General features: G+C 32.0%; 1 protein-coding gene across 1 annotated transcript in view; it reads left to right on the top strand.

Moving 5' to 3' along the window:
- Positions 1-24,522, top strand: part of LOC124361290 (bumetanide-sensitive sodium-(potassium)-chloride cotransporter-like) — a 41,389-nt gene extending 16,867 nt beyond the window's left edge. Inside the window, exons 11-25 of the mRNA XM_046815337.1 lie at positions 77-318; positions 2,010-2,194; positions 3,024-3,073; positions 4,132-4,207; positions 6,700-6,821; positions 10,348-10,483; positions 10,572-10,783; positions 10,945-11,186; positions 12,873-13,057; positions 13,890-14,004; positions 14,749-14,858; positions 20,099-20,213; positions 21,097-21,245; positions 21,383-21,491; positions 23,871-24,522. Coding sequence (XP_046671293.1) covers positions 77-318; positions 2,010-2,194; positions 3,024-3,073; positions 4,132-4,207; positions 6,700-6,821; positions 10,348-10,483; positions 10,572-10,783; positions 10,945-11,186; positions 12,873-13,057; positions 13,890-14,004; positions 14,749-14,858; positions 20,099-20,213; positions 21,097-21,245; positions 21,383-21,491; positions 23,871-24,006 — 2,184 coding nt within the window. The 3' untranslated portion in view covers positions 24,007-24,522. The remainder of the gene's footprint in view (positions 1-76; positions 319-2,009; positions 2,195-3,023; positions 3,074-4,131; positions 4,208-6,699; positions 6,822-10,347; positions 10,484-10,571; positions 10,784-10,944; positions 11,187-12,872; positions 13,058-13,889; positions 14,005-14,748; positions 14,859-20,098; positions 20,214-21,096; positions 21,246-21,382; positions 21,492-23,870) is intronic.
- The last annotated feature ends 1,376 nt before the right edge of the window (positions 24,523-25,898 follow it).

Genomic DNA, 25,898 nt, shown 5'->3' on the forward strand with positions numbered 1-25,898 from the left:
CACTTAATATTGATTGTAAACTTATGCATGCTTTGTTTTTTTGTTTATTAGTTGTATAACCAATAAAATTTTGCAGGTGCCAGTAACACAGAGAGTCCACAAAACTCTGACCAGTAAGGCACATAGCTGGCTCAGAAGTCACAAGATCAAAGGCTTCTACACTCACATCGATGGTTGCTCATTCCAAGAGGGAAGTAGAGCTCTTATGGCTGCTTGTGGACTTGGAAAACTGAAGCCTAATATTGTACTGCTGGGGTATAAATCTGACTGGAGAACTTGTGAACACAATGAGTTGACTATGTATTTTAGTGTAATGCAGTAAGTATTACTTTGAAAGCAATTTGAAAACTATTATATCTATGAAAATAAGTAAATTTTAAAACCAACTAGGAGGTTAAATTTGATATTTTCTATTAACTAAATATCTAAATACAGAATGTGGATCCATACAAAATTGTTAGTCAGGTTTTCTCTTTATAGAACTGTAATAAACTATATTATGCTCATATGTGACACACAGTATTTAGTAACAATAACTTTTAAAATATATGGCTAAACTTATTACCTTTAAAGCTTAATATATATATATACATACAAAATACTGTATATTACAAGTTATGAGTTGAGTTAATTGTGTAGAAATTGACAGAACTATATGCAACCAATGTGCATGCACAATCGAAACAATGTTCTGCCATTCTCAACTGACTTTGTTTTGATTGTTGAGTCAATCAATCTATTGCTGTAGTACAACAAGATGGTCAGGTAAAGACCCTTGCACAAATTTAAGACAGGTTGGGCGTTATGCTGTGATGCAGGAGGATGCATTCCTCTCATGATGTCTCTTCCTTTTTCACATCTACAATCTCCTCGGCCCCTCACCTGTTCCTCTATGTCAACAGGCTTTCCTTCCCTCTTCTTGTTCTCTTCCTTCTTTCTGCTTCAGACTCTGAACCTCCTCTTTTACTCATAAAAGCGGAAAGATATCCTTCAGAGAAGTCTGATTTCAGGTTACCACTTTCCATCCCAACCAATTTTCTCTCAGATGTTTCGAAACTTCTCTTCAGCTATTCTCTCTTCCTGTTCAATAGCTTATCAGAGTTTTTTTTTTCAACCACTGCCTGTTTTTTTCATCGGTTGTTCTGAACTTATAAACCATTCAATTTATAAGTAACAAACGTTTAAGTCTACACTTTCTTTTGCTTACAATTTTAAAATTCCAAACAACATAATTTAATGTGGGATTTTTTTAAAGGCACATGGTTCTGGGAGCTTTCTACCAATATTCTGATAAGTCAAATTTCCTTAGATGATTACTAATAAACCCACCTAGCTGTGAGACGCTCCCCCACCCACTGTAACTTGTATTTGTGGAATCTAGAATCAGATAATGCTTCTAAATTGCGCCCAGTAACTTCAATTTAAATATAAATCTTGAGAACTGTCCTTGTCCTTGTAAGTTTCTGCAAAAGTTGATAAGTAGGCCTACTTCTTGCGCTTATTTGACAAATTGTGTAATGGTAATGTTAGAAATATTGCAAGTCAACTTTGTATGTAGTAATTAACAAGTATTGTATATTTGAACTACTACTAGTATTCTGCCATATTTTTATTCCTCTATTTGTCAGAGGTTTCTTTTGCTATTACTGCCTTGTTGAGGTGGGAGTCATTTTTTTTCTTAAGAAGTTGGGATTGGTATTTTTCAGACATGACTGGACTGAAATGATCTAGTGGTTAATTAATGAAGGGAAAGTTGTGGCTACACAAAAGGACAAACTTTCCGCATCTAGGTATCCAGTCCATTACTGCTCTAGATATTTTTCTTGATAATAGATGGTTCCCACCCTCACTGGGGTAATTACACCCAAACTTGTTAAAACCTTGCATTTTATTTACAAAAACCTATTTTTGTTGTTTTAAATAAATAATATGTCTTAGAAATGTTCAGAAACATTGTTCTTGTATATTTATTCCTTCAAATATTTGTAATCCAATGCAATATTTTACAGTAAGGCTCTTGATCTGAACCTTGCTGTTGCTATTCTTCGAGTTCAGGAAGGACTGGATTACTCAAAGGTCATTGCAGACGAACTGGACAGTTGTGATTTAAATGGACTTGGAGATTCTATAAGTCCTATCAAGTTGGCTTTTAAAGATTTGCAACGGGAGCAGAGTTTCTCAGAAATATCTCAAGGTAACATTTTAACATTGTTTTTGGTAACAGAGTGTACAGTTATCATCATAATAATAACATTATTATCATAATATAATGATTGAGGAATACAATTTTCAAACATGTTATTATTTTGAAACAATATTATGTTTATGTTTTTAAGGGTTATTAATTGTATGTTGTCCTCAAATGTTATATTTATGTTTTCATGTTTACAAATGTGTTACAGTGTTACTTGTTAATTTGAGTTCTTTAATTTCTTACTTAGTTGTAACATGTATCCTTACCTTAAAATATATGCTGTAATTATTTTGGCATTATAAATAAACCAATACAATAAAGTATTGAAGGACCCAACTGAACGTAACAAGTTTTACCAACCAACCCAACAATAACTTCATGTGATATGAAAAATACCTTTTATTTGTATTAATTTTTATAAAGTTATTTATTCTGTAATTTTCTTATTGATGCTTTCTGAACAATAAGTAATTGTTGCTTCTTTTAATTGAAAAGGTGTGTAACAAAAAGGTTTAAATAAATTCCAATTTATATATCTTATTTTAATGCCTTAAAAGAAGATCTTGTATAGTTAAAATACATCAATATGTATGTATAAGCTGTAACTGTAATATATGAGAATTGGTGCCACAATAGCAGTTATATGAGGTGTCTTCAAAAAGTATCAAAACTTATTTAAAGAAAAACTTTCTGGTGCCTCCACAGCTTGCCATGCTAAGCACCCACCCAGTTTCCTCCACTCCTGCTCAGATTACCTTGCCTACCTTTAAATTGATTCAAAAAGACAAATGGTTTTAATAGATTTTATGATCTTTTTCCATGGATTTAGCCAGCAGCTGCAGTGAGCTTTCTTCCCCTTCTGATCCTGTCACCCCTAAGGTCTGAAAAAAAGAAAATTGGTTCCACATTGAGTGTGCTTACTCACAGTCCAGACTAAAGTTTTAGCTTCGTGTAAGAAACTGTTTGTATAAAGCGTGAAGGTTAGTTGCCGACCATAAGTCGAGTATTTTGTGATATACATAACCTTTCAAGTGAAACCACGCTTCATATGGATTTTGTAAAACTTACAATCAAGAACTTATCTTCAGAATTTTGGTCAATGAAAACGTTGAAACCAAGGACAATAATTTAGTCTCTGTCATTATCTGAAGGTTTAGCTCTTGAACACACTTTATTTTGTATGGGAATAGATTAAGTTCTTGTCTGATAGGTTATGTGCAGTAGCAAGTCCAATCCAGCAGTTTCTTTCTGTTCTGTCTAGCTTGCTAGGCCTACCACTAAGTTCAGCGTCCTCAACAAAGCCAGTTGCCCGCAATTTTTTCAGTCAAAGTTCATACTGCATTATGGTCAGAAATAATTGAATCTGGAAGCTTTTTCAGAAAATGTATGCTTCACTGTACTTGTCACCTTCACGAAATATGTTTTCAACGAGGAAAATTGAAAGAACTATCGCGTCCAACAACAAATAACGTGCAACAGAACTTTAATAAATGATAGAGGTAACAACTCAACTCAACGATTGACAGGTCTTGCTGTGTTTGGCAACTGCACAGAGCTACCAACCTTACAGTGAAAATTATTCCCTGTCATGTCACTTGGTGCACAACGACTATCCGAACATACAGAATGTTTGTTAACTTACCATATTGAACATTGATGTTCTAAAGTTCTTTAACTATAAAAGTAGAAAACAATAACATATTTTTAACATCACTATTCTAGTTGAACAATTCTACTGTATTAATTACATGAGAAATCTTGTATTTTTTTTGTTGCAGGTGATGGAAAGGTCTCAGCATTTGGTCCTCTTATTTATGCTGGTTGTTTTTGCAGCAACCCTTTCGTCAGCTCTTGCCAGCCTTGTCTCAGCCACCAAAAGTGTTCCAAGCATTATGTAAAGAGATAAATTGTATCCATATGTAGAATTTTTGGAAAAGGATATGGGAAAAATGGGTGAACCATTCGAGGATACATTTTTGACATTCTTTATTGCAATTTGTTTGATTTTAGTAGGTAAGATATACCAGTCATTGCACTTTATAATAGTAGAAGCAATCTACCCTTAGCTGTGTTTATCAACAGCTCTTTGGTAATGATAGTGGTTTATTTTCTTTGATATGATTACTATGTGAAAAACGTTTTGTAAGCTTTGAAGAAATATTTCAAGTACTATAATTTTTGTGTCTACAACAAAAATGTGTAATCAGTTAAGCAATTTGCAAAGACTAGTTTCTTATACATTTGCTTTAGTTTCAGAAAATGTTGTAATACATTACTGTAATTTTACTGATAAATATTGATAGGGGGTATGACAATATTGTTCAATCTTTCCTTTCTCATGATAGTGTTGATAGATAAGTTTTTATCAACTTTATAATTATAAACTATTGGTAGAATCAGAAGAATTCACAAATTAAGACACGTCTACATATGCATCTCTAAGCTCCAACTGTAGAGATAAAGTTCAAAACATCCAGTTGCGCTTTTCTTTCTAAAATATTAAATCAAAATTGAAATCTACAAAATTTAATTTAATGTTGTAAATCTGGCTTGTTTTAACATTAGTAGCACAAAATTATATTAATCTAGTGTAATCATATAGATTAATCAACTGTTAAAATGAAATAAACAAAACATAAATAAATCAAGCCATTTATTCTTATGACCTACCTTTGTTTCACAACAAAGGGTTGAAAGAAAGTTAGTTATAGCTTAGTGCTTTTTATGTCACTTTTCATCTCCTTTAGAAAGATTAGTTTATAATTCCTAGTACTTGACATCAAGTCATGTCTCTTGGGCAGTTCATTAAATGTAAAAAGGAATTCAATTTTTGATTTTTTTGGGCTATTAAGTTGCTCAAATCAATCCTCTACAGCAATTTGGACCGTATCAAATAATGATAAAGATAACTTCAGTCACAGTATTGGGAAGGTGCTTAATCAGTTTGGCTTCACAAGCAAACTGTTTCTATTTCCTTCTAAACTGAACGGTTATGAATTTTACTTAGACCTCATTTCTCAGCTAACTCTTTGGCTTTTACTAAGCAATTGGAAAATTCATTTCCACAAAAGTTTATTTTTAATATGTTTCTACAGACTTCAGAATATCTACTACTTAAGGAAGTTAATGATCTTTGATGATATAATAATTTACTGGCTATATTGATTTTGAAGAAAAAAAAACATGGTATACTTTTTCAATTAATGACAACAGTACTAAAAAAACAAAGAGCTCAAGTGTTTTTAAACAAGAAATTTGCCTCACTTCAAACGTCACCTTAAAATTATACATCTTTAAAGAAATCTAAAAGAGCTTTTTGGATTTGTTATACCTGGTATCTTGTTCTTTTTAGTGAAACAAGTTTTGTTACATGCGAGTTATATAAAGTCCTTTCTATGTAAGAGAAGATTAAAATACAGAAGAATCGTGAACATATGCAAAGACTCTATTAATATACCTGAAAAGATTGTTTCTGTTGTATGAAGTAAACAACTACTGTTTTACTCCGGAAAGTATTCGGTTTATTGTGTTTTACTAATAATATGAGGTTTCCAATGATACCTGAATCACATATGTACATATATATTTTTAAATACATTGACATTTTGCATTATAACAAAAGTAGTTAGTATTTAAAAAAGTAGTTTCTTAGTCTCTGCATTGGTTTTTAGGGAACTTTATTTGTTTAATTAACTTGAATCCTTGAGAAAAAAAATCTATTTAGATGTTTATTATTTTTTTAGCCCTAATTATATTTTTAGCTTTTTCTTTGTTGGCCTTGATAGCAACTGTTAGTACAAGTACGCACATACAAAACTAAAAATAAAATAGATAATAAACTGAATTCAAACAAATTAATCCATAAAATCTTATTTTATAAAACAAGACTGTCACACAGAGGGCTAATAACATATGTATTGCTATGTCAATATGGTTACACTAGACCATTTCAGCATAAGGTATAAATATATAATACATATATAATACAAATAAAAACCATTTTCTTCCATCACTCTTATTTTTTAGAAAAAAAAATCCTGTTTATTCAGTGTCAACCTGTAAATCTTAGCAGAAAACATATTCTATACAAAAATATTATTGATTGTGGTAATATAATCATAATACTAAACAGTACAGCAAAACTGAAAATTGCACAAAAAACAAATAATACAATACTATCATACCAGGATTGTTATGAAAAAAAGTAATATTCTACATCCTGTAACAACATACTTTAAATTAAAATGTACATGTCTGGAATTATGTGAAGTTAATACATATAATCATATAAATAATAACTCGAAAAAAAAAAACAATTTTACGATATTAATTTTTTTTAAGGGGTATAAAGTAACTAATTTATTTACTTTATTAGAAATGGTCTATAGGCAGCTAAGTTTACAAATAATTTATCAACTAAAATTCCATACTTTTACGATCTACTTGTTTTTTATAACTTATGCAGTCCTTTTATTTATTAATAATTTGGTTTCTTTTTGTTTTAGGAGAATTGAATGCAATAGCACCTTTTATCTCAAATTTCTTTCTTGCTGCATATGCACTTATTAACTTTAGTACTTTTCATGCTTCACTGATCAAACCAGTTGGTTGGAGACCTAAATTTAAGGTAAGAAATGTCATAATGTATTAAAAGAATAATACTGAGAATAAGGTTACAGGATATTTATAATAGTTAGTTACATCTAAAATTTATGTTAACATTCTACAGAAAAGGTTTTTTACATAAGCTCAGAAGATGATCAGCAGATACCTTTTTTACACATCAGCCTGAGGTTATTTTATGAGACCTTAAGATGTAACCACTTAGTAGCAAGGGCTTTTTCCTCAGTGACTAGCGTAGAGTTGTCAAAATTTGTAGTGTTTTGCTCTAGTAAATGTTTAACTGGTTTTACCACAGGCAGACTTTGGTCCAATTAGAGTATCCTGAGTTACCTTCTGGTTCAGTGGATCTACCAATTCATTTCTTAGGATTCTCTGATGTCCTGAGACATATCTAAATTCTCTATATACATGACATACTAAACATATTTGATTTAAACATTGACATTCCTTCTGTCTCTCATGTTAGTTTGAATCTGTTCAATCTGGCATCAAGGGACCTAGGACCTTGCCTATTACATGAGATTGACAGTATTTCTGTATTTGTTATGAAAGGTATGCAATATTATTGTTTATTATCTTGTGTCATTCTTCAGTGAAGTTTATTGACAGGAAAATGCCTTAAATGAAAAAAAATGGGGTAGTCATACCAATCCCAAAAATAGACCCCCGAATCTCTCTAATTTTAGGACCAATTTTCTGTGTGGACATTGTATCAAAGATATTTCAAAATATTGAATTCAGTATTTCTTATAAGAGGAGTTTGCTATCTTATTTTCTTTGGATAATAGTAGGAATCTACCTAGGTATTACTAGAATCTATCTTGACTTCTATTAGGCATTTTATAAGTTACATCTTTTTGAATATTCTGGTTTTCGGCTTAAGGAATCCTAACTTTGTTTGCTGGGTCTAATCCTACCTTTAAGAATGGACATTCAGAGTATGATTTTCTTGAAGTCTATTCTGAAGGTTTCATCCCGAATTTTAGAGCCTCTCAAGGCTCAATGTTTATCTTGTTGTTAAACAACAACATAACACCCATCTTTGATTGTGATGTTCACTTTTATGCTGATGATATTAAGATTTCTCTATCAGTCACTGAAATGACAGCCCTGCAATCATCATCATCCTCATCTTTTAGTGTGGACTAAAATCATGCAATAAAACACAACAAAAACTTGGAAATTACTTTTAATGGGTAAAACTAATCCTTCATTCTTTTCTTATAGGATTAGGGGCAGTAGCATCAAGAGAAAGTACCCCACACAGGATCTTGGTGTTCTCATAGATTCCAAGCTGGTCTTCTCTGATCACAAAGAAGTGTTTTTTGAAAGGTAGGAGGAATAGTATGGTCTTGTGATGTGGATCATCCAATTTTTCAACAGTAAAGCATTTTTCTAATGCTTTGCAGATTGTTGGTCTGAAACTATCTTGTGTATGTCACTGTTATGTGAAATTAGGAAGATAGGCTACATAGGTAGGTAGGAATCAAGTCTGTGTGGAGAAAATGCCTTTTTGTGGATGGTCTGCAAAATTTTTGAGTTGCTTGGAGTAGATGTATTGGAAGGATTTTGATTTTCAGCTGTTACAGCTCATCATCCTACTTTAGTTTTTTCTGCAGAGTTCTGCATGGCTACAAGTACCCAAGAATAACTTTCATAAGAGGAATCCATTTGTTAGTTCTTAATTTGAAATATGTGATTTGGTAATGAGATGCACTGGTATCTCAAATACTTTAAACAATGAACAGGTTTGTATAACAACTTTAGTAAATTTGTACCAATCTTGAAAAAATGACATGTGAGCTATAACAACTTGTTTAAAGTAAAACCTTGTATATCAAGTGGTGCATGCCTGGTTTAAGGACTGTTTTGAAAACTTTATTTTTCAAGTGTTCTACTGGTCAGGTGGTTAATAGAAAAATATTAATTAATTGTAGGGGTAATGATCAGTAAAAAAAATCACTTACCAATTTCTCCATTATTCTTTTTGAAGAACTACTTCATAAAAAGCATCACTTCTTACCTTTAAGTTCTCATGTATCAAAACAAGGTCAAGTTATGTGTAATTAACCAGTTTTTTTTGTTTACAATTTATTATATGGTTGTTTGGTCAAATATTTGTTATAAGATGTATGGTTGGTGAATCATTAAACAAAAATTTACACAAAGCATCAATAAAATACAAAAAAATAAATTAAGAGTAATTTTTAATTTAAACAAACTAATTTCATTAAACGCCCATATAGCTTAAATGAGTAGCCCATTTGCAAAACCCTTTTGACATGTTTAGAAAAATATTGGTTATTAAAAAATAAATTTTAAAGTCTTCTTATATTACTTTTTAAATTTAAATATTCTATGAAATCAAATAAAATTATTTTAGATTCTGTCAAATGATTTATAATTATAACACTGTATAACTAAAGTTTATATATTGGAATTTTGAGATTTTGTATTTGCTAAAATATTTTAAAAAAACTCAACAAACAGTGCCACTCTGCTTATTACAGCTGATTCCCTAATTCAATGGGCTAAACATATTTTGGAGCGTGTTGAATATTGTAAGGAAAACTAAATACAAGGATATAAATATTAAATTACTAGAAATAATATTACTGAAAAAACAACAGTTAAGACATGTTTCCTTAACACGTTTATAACAATGTGTACCCCATTGAATACAAGCAATCTTTCACAAGTGCTGTCGTGTACCCAACGGGGTACACACTGGGCTTTTGTAAAGCGTGTCTTGTGCCCAATGGGGTTTGCCTGTCTTGGTGCAGTGTTAAAATAATATGATCCTGCGCTTCAATAAATACCTTTGACTATTGTGTACCCCTTCAGGTGCACGATTGCTTAATTTTTAAGGTAAATTAATTTTTTAGGTACCTCTTGAGGTACACTGAAAAAAATTTAAAAAAACATATTGAAATAATAGTGTGTGCAAAATTACAAAGCCTACGTATATATCTTGCTATTCTTAGATGTTTAACGTAAACAAAAAAACCATTACGATGTTTTGCTATTATTATTTGATTGCAAATGAAAAAGTCCAGAAATAAGCTATCATCATGAACATGTTACTATATCTCTATTTTTAAATTTTATGAGTGTTTCAGTTTATATTTTGTTTGTTAATTTATTAAATTTCTCTACTAGTTATATCCATCAACAACTTTACATCTGCTCCTAAGACTGTAAGAAAGAAAAAGAATTGCAGTGCAAGAGGGATCAATTTAACAGATTATCATTCTTTTAGTGGAATGTAATATACTAATAAATAATAACGTGTATGTTCTTAATCATTTAATAAATAAAAGTTTATGAGCTAAGTCACCTCATTTGACTCAGAAGCATAAATATTTTATAAATAGATACAACAGTAATTTAGTGCCCAATATAGGAAAACTAAATTTTATTTTATTATATTGATTAAACAAAGGGGAACAGATTTTGCTACTTACTCCACAAGGGAGAAGATAAGACAATTATTTGTTATTTGTAGCTAAAACATATTTAAATGGTTACAGTACTACAACCAGTGGCTCAGTCTGTTGGGAGCAGCATTGTGTTGTGCAGTCATGTTCCTAATCTCCTGGTGGACTGCCTTGTTCACTCTCACTGCTGTATTAACTTTGTACCTGATCGTGGCCTACAGAAAACCAGGTATGAGGTACAAATTGTGTTTTTATGTTTTGTGATTGATTGAAAAGATTGTTGAAAATGGTTTAATATCTCTTAACTATGTTGATAGATGTAAACTGGGGCTCAAGTACTCAGGCTCAAATTTACAATAACGCCTTGGCTTCTGTCCACCAATTGAACCGTGTTGAGGACCACGTCAAGAACTACAGACCACAAATCTTGGTCTTCTCAGGGCTCCCAAGTACTCGCCCTCCACTCATTGATTTTGCTCAGCTTATCACTAAAAACACTTCACTATTAACTTGTGGAAACATAATAAAGGTAAGACAGATTTAAAAGTTGTACAAGTATTTCATTTTAAAATTGGTTCAAAACTAAAGAATAGTTAGAGGAAATTTTAAAAAGGCACTTAATATTGATTGTAAACTTATGCATGCTTTGTTTTTTTGTTTATTAGTTGTATAACCAATAAAATTTTGCAGGTGCCAGTAACACAGAGAGTCCACAAAACTCTGACCAGTAAGGCACATAGCTGGCTCAGAAGTCACAAGATCAAAGGCTTCTACACTCACATCGATGGTTGCTCATTCCAAGAGGGAAGTAGAGCTCTTATGGCTGCTTGTGGACTTGGAAAACTGAAGCCTAATATTGTACTGCTGGGGTATAAATCTGACTGGAGAACTTGTGAACACAATGAGTTGACTATGTATTTTAGTGTAATGCAGTAAGTATTACTTTGAAAGCAATTTGAAACCTATTATATCTATGAAAATAAGTAAATTTTAAAACCAACTAGGAGGTTAAATTTGATATTTTCTATTAACTAAATATCTAAATACAGAATGTGGATCCATACAAAATTGTTAGTCAGGTTTTCTCTTTATAGAACTGTAATAAACTATATTATGCTCATATGTGACACACAGCATTTAGTAACAATAACTTTTAAAATATATGGCTAAACTTATTACCTTTAAAGCTTAATATATATATATACATACAAAATACTGTATATTACAAGTTATGAGTTGAGTTAATTGTGTAGAAATTGACAGAACTATATTCAACCAATGTGCATGCACAATCGAAACAATGTTCTGCCATTCTCAACTGACTTTGTTTTGATTGTTGAGTCAATCAATCTATTGCTGTAGTACAACAAGATGGTCAGGTAAAGACCCTTGCACAAATTTAAGACAGGTTGGGTGTTATGCTGTGATGCAGGAGGATGCATTCCTCTCATGATGTCTCTTCCTTTTTCACATCTACAATCTCCTCGGCCCCTCACCTGTTCCTCTATGTCAACAGGCTTTCCTTCCCTCTTCTTGTTCTCTTCCTTCTTTCTGCTTCAGACTCTGAACCTCCTCTTTTACTCATAAAAGCGGAAAGATATCCTTCAGAGAAGTCTGATTTCAGGTTACCACTTTCCATCCCAACCAATTTTCTCTCAGATGTTTCGAAACTTCTCTTCAGCTATTCTCTCTTCCTGTTCAATAGCTTATCAGAGTTTTTTTTTCAACCACTGCCTGTTTTTTTTCATCGGTTGTTCTGAACTTATAAACCATTCAATTTATAAGTAACAAACGTTTAAGTCTACACTTTCTTTTGCTTACAATTTTAAAATTCCAAACAACATAATTTAATGTGGGATTTTTTTGAAGGCACATGGTTCTGGGAGCTTTCTACCAATATTCTGATAAGTCAAATTTCCTTAGATGATTACTAATAAACCCACCTAGCTGTGAGACGCTCCCTCACCCACTGTAACTTGTATTTGTGGAATCTAGAATCAGATAATACTTCTAAATTGCGCCCAGTAACTTCAATTTAAATATAAATCTTGAGAACTGTCCTTGTCCTTGTAAGTTTCTGCAAAAGTTGATAAGTACTTCTTGCGCTTATTTGAAAAATTGTGTCATGATAATGTTAGAAATATTGCAAATCAACTTTGTATGTAGTAATTAACAAGTATTGTATATTTGAACTACTACTAGTATTCTGCCATATTTTTATTCCTCTATTTGTCAGAGGTTTCTTTTGCTATTACTGCCTTGTTGAGGTGGGAGTCATTTTTTTTCTTAAGAAGTTGGGATTGGTATTTTTCAGACATGACTGGACTGAAATGATCTAGTGGTTAATTAATGAAGGGAAAGTTGTGGCTACACAAAAGGACAAACTTTCCGCATCTAGGTATCCAGTCCATTACTGCTCTAGATATTTTTCTTGATAATAGATGGTTCCCACCCTCACTGGGGTAATTACACCCAAACTTGTTAAAACCTTGCATTTTATTTACAAAAACCTATTTTTGTTGTTTTAAATAAATAAATATGTCTTAGAAATGTTCAGAAACATTGTTCTTGTATATTTATTCCTTCAAATATTTGTAATCCAATGCAATATTTTACAGTAAGGCTCTTGATCTGAACCTTGCTGTTGCTATTCTTCGAGTTCAGGAAGGACTGGATTACTCAAAGGTCATTGCAGACGAACTGGACAGTTGTGATTTAAATGGACTTGGAGATTCTATAAGTCCTATCAAGTTGGCTTTTAAAGATTTGCAACGGGAGCAGAGTTTCTCAGAAATATCTCAAGGTAACATTTTAACATTGTTTTTGGTAACAGAGTGTACAGTTATCATCATAAACTGTAACATTATTATCATAATATAATGATTGAGGAATACAATTTTCAAACATGGTTATTATTTTGAAACATTATATTATGTTTATGTTTTGAAGGGTTATTAATTGTATGTTGTCCTCAAATGTTATATTTATGTTTCATGTTTACAAATGTGTTACAGTGTTACTTGTTAATTTGAGTTCTTTAATTTCTTACTTAGTTGTAACATGTATCCTTACCTTAAAATATATGCTGTAATTATTTTGGCATTATAAATAAACCAATACAATAAAGTATTGAAGGACCCAACTGAACGTAACAAGTTTTACCAACCAACCCAACAATAACTTTATGTGATATGAAAAATACCTTTTATTTGTATTAATTTTTATAAAGTTATTTATTCTGTAATTTTCTTATTGATGCTTTCTGAACAATAAGTAATTGTTGCTTCTTTTAATTGAAAAGGTGTGTAACAAAAAGGTTTAAATAAATTCCAATTTATATATCTTATTTTAATGCCTTAAAAGAAGATCTTGTATAGTTAAAATACATCAATATGTATGTATAAGCTGTAACTGCAATATATGAAAATTGGTGCCACAATAGCAGTTATATGAGGTGTCTTCAATCAGTATCAAAACTTATTTAAAGAAAAACTTTCTGGTGCCTCCACAGCTTGCCATGCTAAGCACCCACCCAGTTTCCTCCACTCCTGCTCAGATTACCTTGCCTACCTTTAAATTGATTCAAAAAGACAAATAATTTTAATAGATTTTATGATATTTTTCCATGGATTTAGCCAGTAGCTGCAGTGAGCTTTCTTCCCCTTCTGATCCTGTCACCCCTAAGGTCAAGCCCAAACGACAGTCTGATCTCCGAAAATTCAGACGGGATCCAAAACATGATTTTTACAGGTAAGAATAGTATTATTTTTATTTATAAAAGAATCAGCTTGAAATATAGAGTTTTTCATATATATATATATACTTTATATATATAAAGAAGCTAAAAAATACTATTGTATGTAAATTATTTGTGTGATATGTCAAACACAGAAACAAATATAATAATTTTAAATATAACTCGCGTTATTCCTTATTTTAGCTATATTAGTATGATTATGGTCAACATTCATATCGAGTGTCTTTACTTTTTATCCGAGAATGGACATAAAGATTTATCTTTAGTCTTGATTTGTGCTTTAACGTTTTATTCAATATTTTTCTCATTAATGTTATGATTATACTTTGTTTTAGTGAAATACACCTCATACGAACTCTATTTGTTATAGAAGGTTTTATTTATCCCTGTCTAATGTATCCTGGTGATTGGTGGTGGGGTGGTTTTACTATTTACTTTATACACTCTGAACTGATCTTATTCCCCCTACCCTTTTAACAGCTCAGAAGTAATATAAAATAATGATTTTGGGACCTAATATTTAAAAAAATCTGGGGATATTCCATAAATTAATCCGGATCCCCTCCTCCCCAGAGAAGATTCCTGGATGTGCCATGATTGGATCTACTTATTACATTTTAACTCTTTTAAAAGTGTATACATTATGAAAAATAGTAGACCTACCATATTGCATTAAGCAATAAAAAAATTTTGCCTGATGATAAAATATTTATTTTCTGTTTGTTTGATGTTTTTAGAGGGATAAATGGAACTGATTTGTCAAAGAATGTTCTTAATAACTTGACACAATTCCAAAGAAAACAAAAGAAGGGAACCATAGATGTTTGGTGGTTGTACGATGATGGTGGTAAGTAGGTTCATTCAGTACAATACAATACAATACAATAATAGAGCTAACACTTGGATAATTGAGGGAATGTAGATCAGGGTGACTCAAAATCACAGTTCATTCATTCATCTTTAGAAATATAATACGTCACTGCTGTTAAACACAATTATTTGTATTCAATATAAAATAAAGTTATTACGATATGAAATTTTACAATGAACAGTACAAAACGGGTTGGAACAAGAAACTTTTTTGTTGGAAAGGTTTGCTAGAGTTTATATATTTTATTATTTACCAAGAAATGTTGACCCTTTTAATCCAAATCACTGATAACAACTACTTCAGTTTTTGTTTTAGTCTGAATTTTATATTATTTAGAATAGGTATATAATGAACCAATAATGAACTTTGTCATCATTAAATTGAACTCTTTAGGGAATGTCAGTTTTAAAATGGCAATCTCTCTGTTGTGTAAATGCTCTTTACTTAACGGAATGAATATCTTTCATTAATTTAAAAATCAAACCATGCAATAGTTATATTTTTACATGAGACCCTTTGCTTTTAGTTATGAGGGACTTTCCTTGAAAGCATTAGGCCTCCAAACACTACATCTATTTATAGTTTAGTTTTATTTTTAAACAAATGAAGAATAAATTAAAGCCATTTACATTTACAAAAATTACTATTGTATTGTCTATGTAAAAAATATCGGTCAGTTGACATTGTAATTTGTTTATATTATTTATTTATATCAACAGTTACATTAATTAGAACACTATAGGTGAACCGCTAATAAAGAAACCTGCGCAGAAGCAAAATATTTTGAGCAACACAGCGAGGAGAGGCCCCCCCCTCCGGCGGGGCGGCAGTGGCGAAATGGGCGGAGCATCTTCTTGTCAGCTGTTTAAATCCTTGTCTTGCTCGTGCCATATTGTTTATACTGCAGTTACTTACTTGGACCGTTTCAATTCGAACGAGTCAGTCAGGTGAACGGTGATCCGGATCGGAGTGTTTCAAAAGACTCGTTCACTTTGAAAAGTTTTTGTTCAACTTGGCCTGGCAACTGAATAAATTTGATACTTTTTTCCAAATCAGGTGAAATGAAAAATGAAATGAAAAATGGTTTATTTTCTTAAAAATAGTACAATAAAACACATGTACACGTTTTTCAACAAACGTAAGCAAATATATACAATGTCTGAAATCATGTATCAGAGTGTAACAATACGGTACTTATACGTAGTTAATTATTTCTTATTATAATAAACATTGCATTAATTCTATTTAATTCAATTAAAATTTGAAATAAGAAGAGTAGGTATAACCGGAATGAGCCTACATGGGCCTAGGACCTGTGCGTAGGCTCTGGTCGTGAATATTGGAACTCAAAAATTAATAATAGAACAAATGATTTTATAAGTAAAAAAAATAGTAGTTTAGTAATTTTTTATATTATTAATGGTTTTAGAATTTATTTTATATCCGGCTGGATGGCAATGACAACAATGACCACGCAGGCAATTGATGAGTCACATTGATAATGATACGTAACCGAGTATAAATCTAGTTTTCCTGCACTGTCGTATGAAGTATTAGTTATGGTAATTATAGTGGACAGACCGAATAACAATAAATAGCAAAGAAGGGTTAGAAGTTCAGCGATAACAAGGGACAATAAGTCTATATACTTCTTCGCCATCTAACGATAGTAACCCATCCTTCACGCGTTTTTTAAACCAGTTAAGATTAGGCAATTGCAACACAAAAGCGAAGTTGTAACTCAAACACACGTTACGGTACATCAAACACACGTTTACGGTACAAAAACTTGAGAAATATAATACAAATGTGTTACGCTGAATGTTTTTTTTTTAACCCATTGACGACGGATGACGTATATTGCCCGTCATCATGTATACAGCGCGTAAAGACGGATGACGGACAGTGTCCGTCATGAATTTTGGGATTTGTTCAATCGATATAATTCTCGGTTATTTGTATGGTTATTCCGTTCACCAACAAGCGATCGATAGTTTGAATCGTATATTATTCGGTATCTAACATCCGAATACAAGAAACTGAAAAATGCAAAAAACCGAACATAAACCTGAATACCGTAAACTGTTTGCAATAGAACAGCGATCAGTCGAGTAAACATGGCGTCTCGCGATGAAGTGTTTCTCCGTTCGTCGGAGTTATCTGCGTATGTGGATAATGTACTGAATGAAAGTGATAGTGATAGTGGTGATTTAGATGGCGAAACTGTGAATATCAATGACGATAATGATGAAATCAGTGACAATGACGGGCGAAGTGATAGTAGTGATGGACGATGACGACAATGACAATAGGCCAAACCTCCAAACTTGGACCTGGACAAATGACACAAACACAGTAAGGCAAATCAACTTTACTGGAAATTCAGGTATAAATCCAATTGTTTCCAGGCAATTGAATGCTGATTGTACAGAGCTAGATGTATTGAATCAATTTCTAACCAATGAGTTCTGGGATAAAGTTGTAAGTGAAACTAACAAGTATGCTAGGGAGAAAATTCTTGGTGGAGGTGATGTTAGGCCTAATAATAATTGGACTGATGTAACCAAGGATGAAATGAAGGCTTACTTTAGCCTTGTTGTTTTGATGTCACAAAACCCAAAACAAAAGTAACTGACTATTGGTCTCGCAGACAAATAATTCATTGTCCTATCTATAGTGAGGTTATGTCACGCGACAGATTCAAATCTATTTCTAGATACTTACACTTTTCATCCTCACTTCTGCAAACTGACAAACTAAGGAAAATCCGACCAGTTGTTGAATTACTTTTGTCATCATTCAAAAGGGTATTCAAACCTGGAAAGTTTTGTTGTATTGACGAAAGTTTGATGTCCTTCCGAGGAAGGTTAGCCTACATCCAATTCAACCCTTCAAAAAGGGCTAGGTTTGGAATTAAGATTTATAAAGGTATGTGATTCTGTAACAGGGTACTGCTACAATTTCATGATATACACTGGGAAGGAAATTACCAAATGACACTACAATGCTAGTTAGTGAACAAGTTGTTTTGACAATGACAGAAGACTTAGTTGGTGAAGGTCGACTTATGTTTATGGACAATTGGGTATTCATCGGCCAAACCTTTTTTTGGAGCTCCTAAACAGAGATACTTATTGCATTGGTACATTGAGAGCCAATAGAAAAAATGTTCCCAAGGAAATAAAAAAGAAAAACTGAAGAAAGGAGAAATAACCATTTCGCTCAAGTAATAACATGTTGTGTCTGGAAATGGAAAGATAGGAAGGATGTGACAAATGCTTTCAACATACCACGAGGAGACCAGATTTCCAAGATAAGTAACTTCTCAGCGAGAAAGTAGAAAACAAAATCCAGTAGTAAGCCTCAAACCAAATGTTGTTGTAGATTACAACAAGTATATGTGTGGGGTAGACAAGCAGGACCAAAAACTTTCCTCCTTTCAGTAATGCGTAGGAGTGCCAAAGGGTACAAAAAAAATATTTTTTTACCTTTTTGATATTGCATTATGTAATGCTAGTATTGTACACAACTTGGTCACTAAAAAGAAATTCATCTTTCAGAATTTAGGCTAAACATTGTTGACAGTTACTATCAACAGTTCAGCTTTCCTGATAGGCCTACAGGAGGGAGGCCTTCACTAGACCAACCAATGAGGGCTACAATGTAAACAATGGGGACATTTCATTGAAAAAATTCCTCCAACAAACAAAGCTAGACCATCCAAAAGATGTAAAGTGTGTTATGATCACGGAAGGCGATCAGAAACAATTTACCAATGTAAAAAAATGTAAAGTTTCCTTTACATTTGGAGAACTGTTTTGAAATTTTTCATACAGTAAATAAATACTAAAAAAAAGTAAAAAATGTATTTGTAATTATTTGTAAATATATACCACACATGAATTCCACAACAAAAACTTTTTACAGGTAATTTATACCACCATAACTGAAAAAAACTATTAAACGTTTTTTAAACAAAAAAAAACTCAGTCCTGGGTTGTCACAATAGCGTTAAAATCTCCAGTCTCCAAATGGTTAATATAGAAAACTGTAATGACGAGTTGTTGCGAGTACCGTGTGTGGCCGGAATGTGTTATGAGTATAAGTTATCAACGCTAAAAGAGTATGAGAATTAATGTATAAGTAAATAAGAATGGTTTTTGATTAACAAATTTCTTATAGTCAATAATTCTTCCTCGAAGAAAATTAATTCTAAAGAATATGGTTGTACTCTTAAAGAACATTATTTTTAGTATTGTTTTTTGTTCAAAAATTATTGGCTCAAAGAATAGTTTTTGAAAAGCAGTACCATGGACTGTAATACCAAATGAAAGTTGGGATTGAACGAAAGCAAAATAGACACTTTAATTTCCTTATCTGTGAGTACTTCTCGTAATTGTCTGAAGGCAAAAATGTACTTGTGGATTTTATTTGTCAAAAAAATGAATGTGTTAATTACAGTTAATTTTTGTTAATCAGTTCTAATATAATATATATTTACATTTACTACATTCCTGAAACAATACATTTATTGTTATATATCTATCCATTCACTGTAAAATATGTTGTTTCTTCCTCTATCCGAACACATTTTTGCAAGCAGATCCTTTCGTTCACTTGGTCATTACATCCAGTCGTTCATTCGTTCATTTTGTTCAGTCAACACGATGACCGGTAAAACACGCTCTAGCGGGAAGGCCTAGTAACTCTGTACTGACGTAAAAACCGGTTCAACTGAAACGGATCGCAGCAGTGAACGATACCGGACCGAGCCGGATTAGTCAGCTGATTTTATTAGATTGAAATAGAGTGTCCTGAGCGCCGAACAGTGGTGGGGATGCTTGGAGGGGCGGGCGGAGGGATATTTACCCCACCCTGCGTGAACTCAAATCAACCAAAGGTTTTTTTTGTTAGCGGTTTACCTATAATACAGATAGTTTTTAAAACTCTATCATAGATAAAATAATTTTAAAGTACTTTTTATATTGTCTATTTTCCCAAACTTAAAAAATTGAGGGTGAAAATTGAGCCACAATTAATTAGGAGTGTTATGAGCTTATTTTAAAGTTCCATACAAAAGGCTTAATTGTATTTCAATAAGGACTGGCAAATGATTAAAAATTAAATATTATAATTTGAAAATTACCTACATTTTGAGAAGGTGGATATTTATAAATATTTTACATGAGAACTAGTAATAAAATGACTATTTTCAGGCCTCACGTTGTTGCTGCCATATATAATCTCGACACGCAGGAACTGGGCCGATTGCAAACTCAGAGTGTTCACAATCGCTAATAAGAAAGATGAGCTTCAGTTTGAGCAGAGAAAGTGAGTAGACTGCATGTTAAAGGTAAAATGGTACTGGTAGTGCAATTTGACTAAAAAATGTTCTTATATATTTCAAAGAAAAGAATTAATGTGATTGCCTCAGCTTCAGTATTTTTCTGCAACTATTTACAAAGTATGTCAGAAACTCACTGATATTACTAATGTCAGATATATTTATCTGTACTGTTACAGGCCGGACAGGTGGAAAAACAAAGAAAACAGCGCTATTGATAAGGCAAAATTACTCACCCATGTAGAATATTTGATGATATTTATAATGGAAAATGCTTGAATGGGAAAGCAAAAGAAACAATTAAAATTGGAAAAGTCTTAAAATTAAAAAAAAGACTCATAAAAGATACTAGCAGTAAATTAAATCAATACTAATGGCTCTGGCCATCCGAAAATATTGAGGTTGGGTCAATCTTTTACCACTGCAATAATGAAAAAACTAACAGAATTTTTGACATTTTCAAATTATTCCCATTCTAAATTTAATATTGCTTATTAATGTGATAGCTGTGGGAGTATACATAGAATCACACATGTGGCGCCCAGTAACATACATATTACATCATAGAATTTGTTAATAATAATTAACATTAACTTGAAAAGGTATTCAAAATATTTAGTCCTAGCCATTATAAAAAAACAATTACAGTAAATTCCTATAGCATAATCTGAAAGTCACACAGTTAGATCAATTGATTCATTACAACTTTGAAATAGTTAACTGTTAATTAGAGATAGAGAAATGGAAGATATCACTCATGAATTTGTATAAACAGCTTGAGGGAAAAAACAGAATCAAACTAAAAAAGGATATATGTTCATTAGGTTTTTGTCATTGTAACTTATTAAAAGAACACATTGTACTTTCTAGCATGGCCAGCCTCCTGGCGAAGTTTAGAATTGATTACTCAGACCTGAAAGTTATACCAGACATCACAAAAAAACCCCGTGAAGAAACTGTCTCATACTTTGAAGACCTTATTCGAGATATAAAGATTGCAGATGATTGTAAAGGTTCAAGTAAGTAACTTATAGCTATTAAGTAAGTTTTACTTGAAACATATTTCAGTATAATTTGTACACTTTTTTTAAAACACAATATAATTATTAATTAAGTACAAAACAAATTTGAAATATGTACTGTTTGTTTTCTGTAGCATCAATAAGTGAGTCTGAGCTGCTTGGGATGAAGGACAAGACGAATCGCCATCTTCGACTCAGAGAACTTCTTCTTGAGAATTCATCCACTGCAAACTTAATTGTCATGTAAGAAATTTATTGTTAGATTTATATTGACAGTTCTCTAATCACATTCATTAGGATCCTGAGTGTTCGAAATGAGTACTTATTCCTATTGATAAACTTTTGAACATAACATAATACCAGTAAAGTAAATATAAACTAGAGAGAGAGACAGAGATATGTTGTTTATCAAGCTGTTCATTGTTTCATTACTTTAGTTTTGTAAGTAGAAGAGTTTATTAGAAGATAAAAGTTTATTCTTGTATTGTACTCAGATATTTATGTACACATTACCATTTTTCATTGTTTCTAATTTTTAAGATATAGGTACCTCACTAATAATGTTAACCCTCCTGCTGTTCGGATCAGATTTTTTGAAGCCACTTTATTTTTGTTGCTTTTATCTATACACGTATATATTCTCTGATTTATTATAGAATTTTGAACAAAACATCTATTTCAAAATGGTCTAACTTTGAAGTATATGTTTGTGTATATATTTTTATTTAATTTTGGGTACAAACAGTGTTAGATAAATCAGTTAAATCAAAGTTTTCTCCCCTTAAAGCCAGTTTCATACTGAACAAGAAAATACGTAAGTGTCATACACTTCCTTATTTTCATTACTTTTATGAATTTTATAATAGAAGCTTTAAAAATGTTTAAAATGTGTTGGCATTCCAGAGTGAAATAATGGGCAGTTGGAGGGGTAACGTTAAAGAAACAATAATTGTTCTATTCTTATTTGCTAATTGGTTTTTCAAATCATATTTCAAGATATTTACGAAATATCTTTAAATATCCAACATGCTGCTGAGCATTTATTGCCTACAAAATAAACTAAACAATACTATTTCTAAAATAATTGTAAAATCATCCTTTTATACCAACAGCTTCCTGTATTTGTATAAAATCTGCCCTTTTTATATACATTTTGCTTTATGTGTACAGTATAACTTGGTTAGCGTACTTATGATAATAATATAATAAACATTTAAAAACATTTCAACAATATAATCATCAATATCTCTAAATTTAAAAAGAGACATGTGACTGTGTATAGTAATTTTAATTGATGAAGCCAAGGGAACTACCGATATTAACATTCTCCAAGCCAAAGAGATCTGACCACATGTTTCACCAAAATTTTAAAATAATCTTAGTTCAAGATACAATCCTCCTTCATGATGTTTATTAGATGCCCTAAAAACTATGAAGGATAATCCTATATATGAGGTGATCATAGGAAATGGTTTTAGTACTCATATAGTAAAATGTAGTAAAATGAGCAGTAAAAAGTTAGTTTACAAATAATACTTTTTTATTGTTATGTGTAAGGTAAAACATTTATACTTGATAAAACATAGTTATTTTCAGAAAATTAAGTCACTCATATATTGGTGATCCTTCTAAATACAGATTTTCTGTTTGTTCAGAAAATAAACTTAGGATAAAATGTACCTGCACCTTGCAAAACGCACTTTTATTGAATGCACCTATTCTGTAATTACGTCTTCTATCTATTTAAAGATGCAATTTGTGATTATGAATACATTCTCTCTCATACCCCACAGGCAGCAGTTACAGTAGGACAAATCTGGTGACCTTGATAGCCAGAACAAAACAAGAAACTAACTTCTTAGGAAACATGTTTCTTACAGTTGTCATTGATATGCAGGCAGTGTGTGCACCATCCTGTTGAAAATAAACATTATATTTGTTCCTTACATCTGAGGTTCTATCTGAGAAATGTAGGCTATTCAACATGGGAATATAGCGAAATAATTGCACAGTTCCCATTCCTCATAAAAAGTCCAATTACCCTAAAATCATATCCAGTGTCTATAATCTTAAGAGAGTGAAGATGGTTTTCATACAAATTGCCGGGATTTTGAGGGGCTCAGTAAAAAAGTTTTGTTTGTTTACTGAAATAATTATGTAAAAATGAGCTTAATCATTTTTCTCTTCTGAATGCCTATTCCCCTTAGCAACATGTTTTGGCTTGGAATTAACATACCTGTGAAAGATCTGGTGTATTTTGACAACAGATTCCCTTTTTCAGGAAAATTTTTGTATGGAAAAAATGATGCTGTATCGTCTACTGCACCATTGTAACTCAAAGACCAACATCATGACAGCGGACCTAACCTCAATCTCCCCTTGAAATAACTCACCATACAGAATAACCATATCTACCAGCTGAGCTAAATACACCCATTTCCATCCTGTATGATAAATAAGATCATGTTACCATGCTGTACAGCTAATGATAAAATATATCCTATAATAATTCAGAAAGTGTTTACAAATGATATCACGATTTCTTTGGATTCAACATTTTGGTATGGTATTAATATCCACATTTCTTAACATGGTACTAATATTTCTTAACATTTATTTCAGGACACTACCAATACCCACAAAAGAGGTTTTGACGGCAACATTGTACATGGCTTGGCTGGAGACACTCAGCAAAGACATGCCTCCATTTCTACTAGTAAGAGGCAATCAACAGTCAGTGCTCACCTTCTACTCCTAGGTTCATCCTCTCACTGCTGTCTTCTGGAAGGTCTCCATTCAAACGCATATAATGTAAAAGTTGTGGATAAAATTCTTTATATCTAATTTTAATAACAAATAATCAGGCACCAAAAATTGATTTTCAAAAACATAAACAGTATCTAATAAAGAGCATACATAATTCATATAAAGTTTTAATGAATTAAAGTGTAAAATTATGGTTCAGGATTTACAAATGTGGACTTCTGTATTGATTGTAACTAATCAACTTGTTTCAATATGAGGTGAGTTTGTGATATTATTATGTTTTAATGTTAACATAAAAAGCTTGAAGTACAAAGTTTGCTTGCAAACAGGGTATTATATTTTTATCATGTATACTGATATTAAAATAATGAAAGTGAACTAAGGTAAAAGGATCGACTGTAAATCTTCTTGTAAAAGAGTCTGAAGGATGAGAGTAATATTAGAAATGGGAGCAAAAGTTAGATAATTATTTTTATAGGAATATTTTGAATAAATAATTATTATTGGATTATAATTTTTTATTCTTTGACCTAAATCCTTCTCATTCAAAATCAGATTTAATACAATGATGTCTTGTCACAGTATGACTTAGTACAGCATTAGATTTACTCCTTATCATGTCTGTATATTTTGCATATAAAATGTCTCACCCCCCTTCTAACTTTTGAACGGAATTAAACAAACCAATATCCTTTGGGGGGTAGTTATGTAACGACATATGATGATTTTTGCGCTACATGAGAACTTAGCCCCTCAACCCAAAATGGGGGGTTGGGGGGTCAAGTCAAAATGTTTAAATACAAACCCCCATCAAATGACACTTCATTTTAAAGGTCTCTATAAAAGAAGAACAACGCCACAGACTAGAGGTCTCTATCTCAATCCAGTACGAAACAACGGCTTGTTAAAGTTTTATTGAAAAGTTACGCTAAAAAACACTATTTTTCTTAACTCATCTGTTCAGACTTATTCTTAATACTAAGTAAAGCTAAATTAAACTTAAAATAATTAAACTTAATGTTGAAATCTTACCTCAACCTTTTTTAAGCTCAAAGTAAATGCTCAAAATGGCCCCCATTTACTTCTTGGCAAAAATAAAGTCTTGATTCAAATGAATGCCTTACGTTTTCCAACATTTCTGGTGTGATAAGTCGGCAAGCGTTTCCAATCCGCATCCTTAACTCATCAAGGTTCTGAGGTTTGGTCTCGTACACTTTTATTTTCAAAAATCGCCAAAAGAAAAAGTCTAGGGGAGTAAGATCGGGTGAGCGAGCTGGCCACTCTACAGCACCCCGTCGACCTATCCACCTCTAAGAATGTTCTAACGTTTATATCATAGTGAGGAGGGGCGCCGTCCTGTTGGAAAAAAGAATCGTAAATGCCTCGCGTTATGTTGTATATGGCAGGAACAATGTTACGTTGCAACATTTCTAAGTATTGTGGGCCGTTCAAATTCCCATCAATAAAAAATGGTCCTACAACAGAATTCTCTAAAATTCCTGCCCAGACACTTAACTTCTGAGGATGTTGGGTGTGGTTTTCAATCATCCAATGTGGGTTTTGGTTTGACCAGTATCGACTATTGTGGCGGTTAACTGCTCCGTGTAAATTAAAAGTGGCTTCGTCACTAAAACATATTTTAGAAATAAACTCAGCATTTTGTTCAATTTTGTGCAGTATTTGCTCACAAAACTGAATCCTTCAGTCAAAATCATCTTCATTCAACTCCTGATGAAGTTCAACTTTGTAAGGGTGAAATTTATGTTTTTTCAACACTCTTTGAATGGTACTTTTTGAAATATTAACTTCAGACGCGGCCATACGAAGTGACGAATGAGGATTTACAGTGAACTGTGCCAATTTCCTCTTCTTCTGTGAAAGTAC

This window comes from Homalodisca vitripennis, chromosome 4 (assembly GCF_021130785.1).
Source record: "Homalodisca vitripennis isolate AUS2020 chromosome 4, UT_GWSS_2.1, whole genome shotgun sequence".
Classification (NCBI taxonomy): Eukaryota; Metazoa; Arthropoda; class Insecta; order Hemiptera; family Cicadellidae; genus Homalodisca; species Homalodisca vitripennis.